This window comes from Branchiostoma belcheri, unplaced genomic scaffold, assembly GCF_001625305.1.
Source record: "Branchiostoma belcheri isolate BF01 breed outbred unplaced genomic scaffold, Haploidv18h27 scaffold53, whole genome shotgun sequence".
NCBI lineage: Eukaryota > Metazoa > Chordata > Leptocardii > Amphioxiformes > Branchiostomatidae > Branchiostoma > Branchiostoma belcheri.
The window spans coordinates 1,143,572-1,153,563 of record NW_017804165.1 but is presented as its reverse complement, the minus strand read 5'-3'; the positions used below and the strand labels follow the sequence as shown (position 1 = coordinate 1,153,563).

Below are 9,992 nucleotides of genomic sequence, written 5' to 3'. Positions count from 1 at the left end.
TGACAGGCATCAAGCGGGGATGAATGGGTGACGTCACGACACTGGCGCCAGAGAGGCGCGCCTGGCTGTTGTTGATTGCGCCGTGTTCGCCCAAATTAATCACATGTCAAATATGATTGTGGCTGTCATGCGAAAAGTACACACAGCCCGGGTGCAGCTGTGGGAACGTACCAACTCGACCCCCGAGTGGCGGTGCCAACCCGTCCCGAACCCGAGAAAAGTTCCAAAACACGCCGGTACGCTTTCCCGACGGGGGAATCCCTGTGTGAAAAGGGCCGTGTGACGTCACGAAGCCCCTAAAAATCCGGCTATCGGGAGGCACCGGTTCTCAACATGCAGTGCCCCACATGGTGGCGACGGGGCGCCCCAGGGTGGAGCAGTTCAACACGACGTGTTACTTCTCGCCTTCTGATTGGTCAGAGCGCTGACATTAGTGTCAAAATAACAATGGTGTCGGTGATTGCCCCGTGCCCATTGGTTAGGTCGGGTGAAGGGGCGTGGCCTAATTGTGTCCACAGCTGGGAAAGCCGCTGTTTGTTTGGTTCAGATATAAACCTTCGACATCATCAGAGCCACAGGCATTCCTAGAGAAACATTCTCAGCGCGTGTACCGTGAAGGATACCTACCAGCGATCGCACACGGATTTTATCGTCGAGAGAAGTCGCAGCAGTTATTTTCTACGGTTCCGAGATGAAGCCGCAAAGCCCGATGTCTGCGCTGCCAGCCAGCGAAGCCGCCCTTCGGAAGCTTCACGACCCCATCCCGATGAAGGCGCTAAAGACGGCCCTTCCCAGCTCGTCCGGCTTACAGTCGCTGTACAACATGGACATGAACGACTGTTACTCTAAGTTGAGGGAACTCGTGCCGACAATTCCTAGCAACAAGAAGATCTCGAGAATAGAGATCCTCCAGCATGTAATAGACTATATCCAGGACTTGCAGACGGCGTTGGATGGACATCCGGGAGTGCAAGCCTTGTCGCTGTCTGTAGCAGGGATGCCGGAGACGAGCCCGACCGGCCGGGATAGAAAACCCCTCGGCGCCCTCGCACTCACACAAGACGGCAACAACAGACAAACACACACACAGGTAAGATCTTTTATTTCCTACGGTTCTGTTAACATTCGCGCCACCACGCATGTTTTCATCCAGTGCCATTCCGTGTGATTCCCGTGTATATTTACCGATTTATGGCTCCATCGCTCTGTCGCACCCTCGACATGTGTATTCATGTCTCCGCTAACGTTTTCGGTGCTCAAGTGTTGTCACAGTGAAGTGTGTACATGCCGTAAGGCTTGTGGATGCCCTTACAATCGTTTGAAAATGTGTTTCCTCGTGAAATCGCCACTTCCGCAGCTGTTCTGGTAGCATGTTCACGTTTCCCCATACGTAATACCGGCGCCCGCCCCACCTAAGTGCAGTTCCGTACGTGCACTGACTAGGCACACCGCCTCGTCATGACCTTGCACGCCCCTGAAGATGTAAAGGCGTTAATAATTTTTCATAGAAAAAAATACAGTGAAGTCTCGCTTTCCGTAGGAATAGGTAGATAACGAGGCAGCAAAACGCAGAAGTTACATGTGAAATTCTTCCGTTCCGTATGACGGCCGGGGTCACAGGAAATTACATGGAAAATGTCCTGCGGTTTTTACATTCAAATCCTCAGCAGTAACATTAGTATGTGCTAACGTTTTTTTAATGCCTCTCAATGTCTCAGTATACAAGTGGATCTGTTATGAAATAAATGGTACGGTGTTGTAGCCAGCGCCTGAAAGGGCAACGGTGCGGTGTTGTTGCTACACGCCTCTAAACGTTTCCTGTTTTCCCAAAACCGCGCAAGAGAACAACACACGATTTCCTGCTTGTGCATTCGTATGATTCCTACCTTTTGTGTTGAAAGCTGTATATTAATTACAGTAGTTACCCGTCCCGACATGTGCTGAAGTACATGTGTCAACAACCGACAACATCACTAACGTTAGTCAGGAGGGCTCGCTATTCTGGTTTTTTTATCTTGAGAAACATCACCATCGCCGCGCACCTGTGTAGCTGATTACGTCACGATTCTGACATTAGCGCTTCCACGAATTTTATCAGTAATTGCAGATACACGAAGGTAGAATGTTCTGGGCAATGGGTTAGCTTTTTTTGACTGGAAAAAATGTGAGACATTTGTGCATGTGGGGTTGGGTGTATTTTTGCAAGATTGGTGCTCTATATAGGAACCAGTTGTGTATGTACATCATAACCCAGCAGCTGTGTGGCGCTCCTCCTTGCTGGAAATGGTTAGGAATTAGCTCGTCAAACATTCCAACCTTGATAACCATCCAACATGGCCGGTCATGATTTCTGTTCATAATTTTTTTAAAGAACGAGTGGACAGATGTATTTAGGTACGTGAGAAAATTTTATTCGCATCGTCGATGGCCATATTGATCAGCTGAACCCATTTCATTTCGGATTCAGTCCAGACAAATTTATAATTCATCCAAAGGAGCAGACATTCCGAGGTTTTTCCTTCCTCTTTCGGTGGAAGAAAACCTTTACGTCGCATGTTTTGTGTCTCCTTCGCACGTTTGAGTTGTGTTGCCGCCGGCTGTAATTGAGGACACGTTGACAGACGAAGTAATTCAGACCGTGTTGTCTCAAGGGCAAGGGGACACTCCGGCGCCACAACCTCCTCACAATTCAAGCTTCGTATTTCCTCTGGCGCAGTTCTAGCTTACGACTGAAGCGGTCGTCAGGACATGAAATACTGTTTTGATCGATGAGGTTGGTTTTATTTTCATTGAACGTTGTTGGTAAATCTCTCCTTTAATTGCCCGTCCTTAAGCGGTCGATATCATTTTAGAATTCTTCACGAGGCTTCAGCAGCGTCAGCTTTTCGCTAAAGACAGCCACAGAAGATGATCCTGCCTTGCGTCGTCCCATGTGTGTAGTGTAAATTCTACCGCACAGACGACTCGTGTATCCCCACACCCAACAACTCAACACCCCGACAACAGCCGGTCCCAATCTCATGTTCCTTCTCACCGGCCACATTCTTGCCTTGAGATATTGCGGGGCCCCCACCGCCCAACCATCCCAAGACAAAACTGGGTGGCGCCAGCCTGCAGACGTTGAACAACTACGTATGTTTCAACCAAAACAAATGCGGGATAGGAGAGCGTACATCCTGTGCACAGTGGTTCCACCTGCTGTTGTGATAACAGATCCCCCACCTGAACAGAGAGTTGTTCTAACGCCACCCTCCTACGCAAATGATACTTTTCCACCGAAGCTCATTTGACCATAAGCTCTACTGATCCTGTCATTGTTCAAAGATGTATCAATGTTGACATTTTCTCTACCAGATTAATTAATGTGTTTTTCCTTATGTCTCTCCAGGCACTGCTGTCAGATAAGCCAGAGACAGTTCTACCCACCACAAGAGTGTGCTAGCCCTAGAGAGAGAAGTCATCCTTTGAATCAGGTAGGAACTTTTTCTATGATTGTCACTTTATACATAGAATTTGAAAAAATCATTGTAACTGTAGATCAAAAATGACAAAAATTCTCCCAATTGACACTACTGTTGACAGTTTCTATGTTTGGCTGGCCCAGTAATTCAAGGATACATGATCAGACTAATAGGTAATCCATTGACACCTGATCACCTGAGGCCTCACCTGTGGGCGCACCTGGCCGTCCAGGTGGTGAGAACGGGATGGGTGGAGCCTGGCACCTAGTTCCCATTTCGCGGCCTATTGTTTGCCAGTGTAGTTCACTCATTCACAATTACCTCATGACTTCTTTCTAAACTTCTCAATGTAATGTGGACAAAGGTCTCCCCCTTAGTTGGAAGATGTGGGTGTTCCGAACACAATAGTTCAGTTTTGTGGGTGGAATAAATACTAATTGTTGTCAGAACCAGCAGACAATTTGTTTCTTGGTGCAACCTGATAGGCCGTTTGTTGTATTTCATTTGTAAAATTGCACCTGTCTTAAAGAAAACAGCTTATGGTAGGTGGGAGGTTGTGAAAAGGAGAAGCCATTGAAGTTGTAGTGTATTCACCCTAATGTCTTTCATGCTCTGTAAAGGGTGTGGATGAATAGGGTAAATAAAAGAGACACCTAGTGGGGATATGTTTACAGCTGGTTCATGTTCACCATTGAGTGATGTTGATCTGTTTCTTACCATGTTTTCTGGCTTGTTTCCAGGTGAGAAACCGTAGCGGTGTGCCAGAAATGTCATCCCCTGTCAGCCTGTGTTGCCCACCCCTCTGCAAGGAGCGAAGCGATGGAACCAACCAACGCTCTCCTCATCCCTGCCTCCATCATTGAGAATGCAGCACTGGCTAGCCAGACATTGTGCAAAGACTCAAAGTGTTGTTGAAACCAAAGGACACACTGACTGTTGTAGAACCTGATAACGACACCAGGTGTTTTACCTGTCTGCAGTTGTAATTGCTGCATTGTTAATACTGACCATAAGGACAGACTATTTTCCCAGCATCGTTAAAACCGATATTCTGTACTGTGTGAATGGGTATATAAAGTTATTAAACAGTGGTGCAGTATATGTCATTCTAGCACAGTCAGATAAGTATAATATTCTTGCTGTGTTTGTATCCGTATGTGTAGTGAAGATATAGCATAAAATAAACAAAACACCCACCAAAGTACCTGACAGTCACATGCTGACATTGTTGTATTTCCTACTGTAATGTCAGTTGAGCTTGAACCTCTATGGCAGTGTTAAACCCACCCAGTATGATGCTGTATTCAGGAAAAAGAACTATGTAGTACTCTGTAGATATCTGTTGTATAGTGACTGAAAATGTGGTCTTATATTACTTTTTGTACACAAAGTTTTAAACTTAAGGAGCTATGAAGTGGGGAGTGAGAAAATCAAGAAGACAAAAATATATGACGACACGAAAGAATGTATCACTATTTTCGTTAATTGATGTGTAATAAAAAATATTTGTACATTTATATACAAAATGGCAGCGTGGTCATTCTAGTGTGATAGATCATCGATAGTTGACCCACATAGAGTGACATGTACATTTTAAAACAACAGGTCTACGTAAAAGGATTGAGTTGAAATGGCCGTATCCAGTAAAGCTACAAGTAATCAGTCGTAACGCAGTTAGTGAGTAGGAGTAAAGAAGTACAAGATATGCCAAAGATAGCGGTAAAACCGAAGGAACATCTGTTTGTTCGAGTCAACAATCCATATCGTTTATCCTAAGCTTTCCATCCAAGAGATCCAATGGGGTAAAAAGGGTTATAACGTTACATGCTATAAACACGCGAAGATGATCCAGTACCTACAATGACGTTCCGGGGGAAAGTTTATTAATAGCCGAGTCATTCTCAGATCGCCATGGAACGGGCAGGTGTGGAGAACGGAGCTTTTGTAGCTAACACCTCTCACAAAGATCCGAGATTGCCTGGGATTAAGGTAGAATACATTCATCAACTGACACAGGCCGCAGGTGGTTCTATTGATACCGAAGAGGGTTTGTTGGTAGATTTATGCGGTCATTTTGCCTAAGAAAAGGAAAGCCCACCCAGGATTAGCAACTCTCTGCTTATAGTTGATATGAAGCTTTATGAAAGCTTATATAATTTACCAGACGCTGTCATGGATGATGGGCCATGGATGATGACGTGCGTGATGGTGGGTGGGAACAGGTGTCAATAGCCGTACGTGCAAAACCAGCCGACTGAATGTGTCACCGCTACTGAACGTATGTATGTATGTGATCTACGGCATAATTACGGTGATCTTGTGCCTGTACAGGACTTGAATTATTGTAAGAGGTAACATAGCAGTGAGGTAATAATATTTATACGACAAATGAGACATGATCCGATGTGAATAGAGTTGTCTCAGCGATTGCGTATGTAACACCAACACAGACAGGACCAAATGTTTGCCTACTCTCCAAGCCGAGGTTGATGGGGGAAGATCGTTACCTTTTTATATGTGACCCGTTATTTTTGTCGCTACCCCCACCTTGGGTAACCTATTGGGCCCTCTCTGGGCATTGGATACTGCCTGGCCAATTTGATACTGTCTTTTTGCCACCCTAGGATCTGCTTGGAGATTAATGTTTGTCCAACGTCTAGAAAAATACAGCAAGTTTCAGCCGGCGTACTTTGAAACATGTGTGTTTGATACTTGTTGACACAATCCACAACGCCATCACCATTAAAGCCCCATTAATCATGCCACGTTTTTATCCAATAGTCATGTATCGATCGTTAAGTGCGGCGCTGGAGGGTTTCACCTTTGATGTAAGCTAATTTGAATCGAAATTGATCCCCAACAACCTACTAGATCTATCGTGTAGTGACAGTTGGGGGTGTCGCACTCGACATGGAAACAGTCCAGATAAAAAAAAATTATAAAACTTGAGTCCACAGATTAAAGCATTGAAGCATTCAAAAACACCATAGCAAAGATTTCCATCTATATTTATGGCTTAAGAGTAGATATCAGTTGTTTGCGGATTCGTGTGTATAAAAGAATGATGTAAATTCCATGATCAATATGTAAGGTGTTCCTTGAAATGTAGGATGTTCATCTTTTTGCAACAAATCCATTGCACTAACTATACGTACATGCGCATTTCTGTGGTCCCAACACTGCACCACAGGGACTGATATAAGTCTCCATCACTCGGCCCTTCCCCAGGCCCTCGCCCGCCCGCATATACGTACATCTAGACAATACACAACTCTTGTCTATACATCTTTAAATGTTTCCAGGCTAGTTGTCTTGAATGAAAAATGCGAAGATGAAATGATGGATGCGACAGTTTGTGACGGACATGCTGCTGGTGCTAGCCTTGGTGCTACACGCCATCACATGAACGGTGCTGACGGGCCGCAACACGCATATAGGGAGACGAGTAGCCTCCTGTGCAGGCCTCCGGGTGGGTGGGAGTTTTGATACGGCGTTTTGTAGAATTTTATCGCGACGGGTACAAACCTTCTCTGGGTGGCTTGTTGTAGGAAAAGAACGCGTTAAAAATGCTACAAAATGCTTTATCAAAACACCCACCCGCCCGGACGCCTGGTGGCACAGGAGACTCTAGGAGATGAATCGGCTGATAACATCATTTTCTCTTTCCTCACACGTTTGGCACACGAGGGACCTTAATGGCTCATCTAATAGTCTATTGATGTTCACGTCGGATTTTCCTTGTCGACGGAGGATTATGCATCGTCAACGACGTGATTACATTTTGTTTTTGCGGTTTGCCGGGCGTTTGATGTTTCTGCACCGTAAAAGATTATACAGCAGGCGGACTGGAATTTCCTTCTAATATCTCATCATAGATGATTTATTCAACTCCCGGTGCACGTGCCACGACAACATAATAGATGCATGAAACGTGGATTTTATTCTGTACCTGTTACACCATTACAGTAGCGCAAATACATGTGCCTGCTACAATCGTGCAATGTCATGGATGATGGGTCATGATGCTGGTCATAGAATGTCTAACATTATAGCATGTATGATTAAGTCATAACAACAGATATAAATAAATAAATAAAACATCAATTCAACTATTCTACTCTTTACTGTTTCCATTACAGCAGCGCATATCGCTATGTGTTATTAGCAACAATCTTTATATATGATGTGTTTTGTGAAACAGCGCTTACCCTTTACTGGTCATTTTACTTTTTACCAGTAATGTTATTTGTTAATCCTGCAATATTCTATATCGTATAGACTGTTCTTACATATGTGAATATGTCTCTTATGAATTTGTTGTCATGCCAAAACACAATTCAGCCATTCTGGCTTCTATGTTTGCGACAGTCTCGAAATAAACCATTCATATATGGTCTGAAAACCGGTGCTGAACCCAACATGGATTCCACTATTATAATAATCTGTACTTCTTTATACCATTACAGCAGCGCGTATCGCTATGTGTTATCAGCAACAAAATCTTTATATCTAATGTGTGTTTTGTGAAACAGCGTTCCCCTGCTGCAGCGGTCTGACAAACCGATGCTGACGGTGACGAACTATAACCATCATGGCGGCGGATCGATGCGCTTGATCTCCCGCCGAATAACGGCTGCACCTGCCGCCATATTGACACAACCAATTTCGTCCGAATCGCCCGGCCAGGATTTCCGTGTTATGTAGCCGGGGTGGTGACAACATGTTATGGAGATGTTGCGTGTCGGCGGGGTATTGTTCTCACATCGATCCACCTGTCCGGCGCACAGGTGTGGTGACACTGCAGGATCACACACACACACACAGAGGACACAGGGCAAACGTGTTATTGTAACATACTCCACAATAAGCCTTAAAAATTCACGAAACATTATAAAATACACGAAAGGTTTGCAAAGAACCCGTACTGAATAGGATTAAGCATATCGTATATGCAGCATTCGAGCTATTGTAAAAACTGATTTATGGTCTTAAGGATATCATGCGATGTCCTTGTGCAAAATGTTTATATATGCGGAGAAGGATGCATCGACCGATGATGATTGTTATGTCAATTGAAGGGAGGCTATTGTATCATATTGATTTGTTGGGGGCGCACAGGTGTGTTATACAGTGTTTGGCCACCGCTGATTATGAGATGAACGATAATTACCTGGGAAGCCATCATAATATTGGGTTATCAGTTGTTAGCCTCGGTGCCATCCTTGTAGTTTACGTGCGCTGACTGCGCTCTGCTAGTCGCTACTGCCAGCCAGCTGCTCAGCCTTTGGTATACGGTACGGCGCTAAATTTGACGGTCCAACCATCACGGTCTTATTTCCTACATAAAGCTTGATATGAAAGTGAAGCATTGCGTAACGGTCCACAATACGCTAACGGTGGGGACAGGTAGCGCGTGTTTTGAAAGCGCCTCCTGGCGTCGGCACCTTTGTGAACAGGTGATCATGGCGGACGCGCACCTGTCTGGGTGTAGGTGTATCCACTTGGGAATAAGTTACTGTCCTCTCTCTCACAGACACACACACACACACACAGACACAACACACAGACACAANACACACACACGACACACACACGAACGACACACACACACACACACACACACACACACACACACACACACACACACAGACACACACACACACACACACACACACACAGGCAAAAATGCATTACACACACGGGCATACCCATACCGTCACCTATTTCAACTCAAATCCAAGGTAATTTCGGGGGATCACTGCCGTCACGCGTTCCTATAGATATGAATGCAAAGGTCAGCTGTTAGCTCAAAAATCATCTGTGACACTTCCACATCTGCTACTCGGCACCGTGTCAGATGGAGCCCTTGGAGGTAAAATGGTGGAATGCGTTTAGTCTTTAGTAGAATGTGTTACGTTTCGGTCAGCCATGTGGGCATGGCCATGGGTGTCGCACGCATGCCACCAACAGCTCCTTTTTATCTGAAGGAGAGGAGGAGGTCTACGTAAGGATGCTGCCTTGTAGACACCCAAGCTTTTACGAACGCGTCACGCGTTATCTGGACACCCAGCTCTCCTGATTTCAGAGATGGAGCCGAGATGGATTTCTCTCCACATGCTTCCCGCCTTCACAGGTGTGAGGTCAAAGGCCGTGGGAGACTGTCATGGAACTTGGCAATTCATTTGCCGGAATTCTGTCCAAATTTCTGTCCGATTTCACACCAAAACTCTTGCCGATCAATAGCAGGTGTGAAATTGTACGGAATGAAGCTATCACGTACCGTTAAGCATGAAAAATGTCCGGAAAACAGGGGGAGGGGGGGTTCTAGAGAACATGACCCTGAGAACAGCATGTCAACAGCAGGGTCCCTCGGGAAAGCAGCCACTTTACGAGATGAGCGACGCGAAGATATTTCTGTCTAGTCTCCACCAGACTCATTTGCATGCGGAATAAATAGTAGAAATCGCTAAAAGGATATCATTGGCAGAGTAGTTGGCCGGTCAGTATCTCCACCAGACTCCTTTTAGGTCC

At 45.3% G+C, this 9,992-nt stretch overlaps 1 protein-coding gene across 1 annotated transcript; it reads left to right on the top strand.

Annotated features, from left to right (window-relative positions):
• Positions 1-305: 305 nt before the first annotated feature.
• Positions 306-4,583, top strand: LOC109480999 (DNA-binding protein inhibitor ID-2-like). Its single transcript, XM_019783477.1, has 3 exons — positions 306-1,090; positions 3,389-3,473; positions 4,202-4,583. The coding sequence occupies exons 1-2, from the start codon at positions 692-694 to the stop codon at positions 3,440-3,442; spliced, it is 453 nt and encodes a 150-aa protein (XP_019639036.1). The 5' UTR covers positions 306-691; the 3' UTR covers positions 3,443-3,473; positions 4,202-4,583.
• The last annotated feature ends 5,409 nt before the right edge of the window (positions 4,584-9,992 follow it).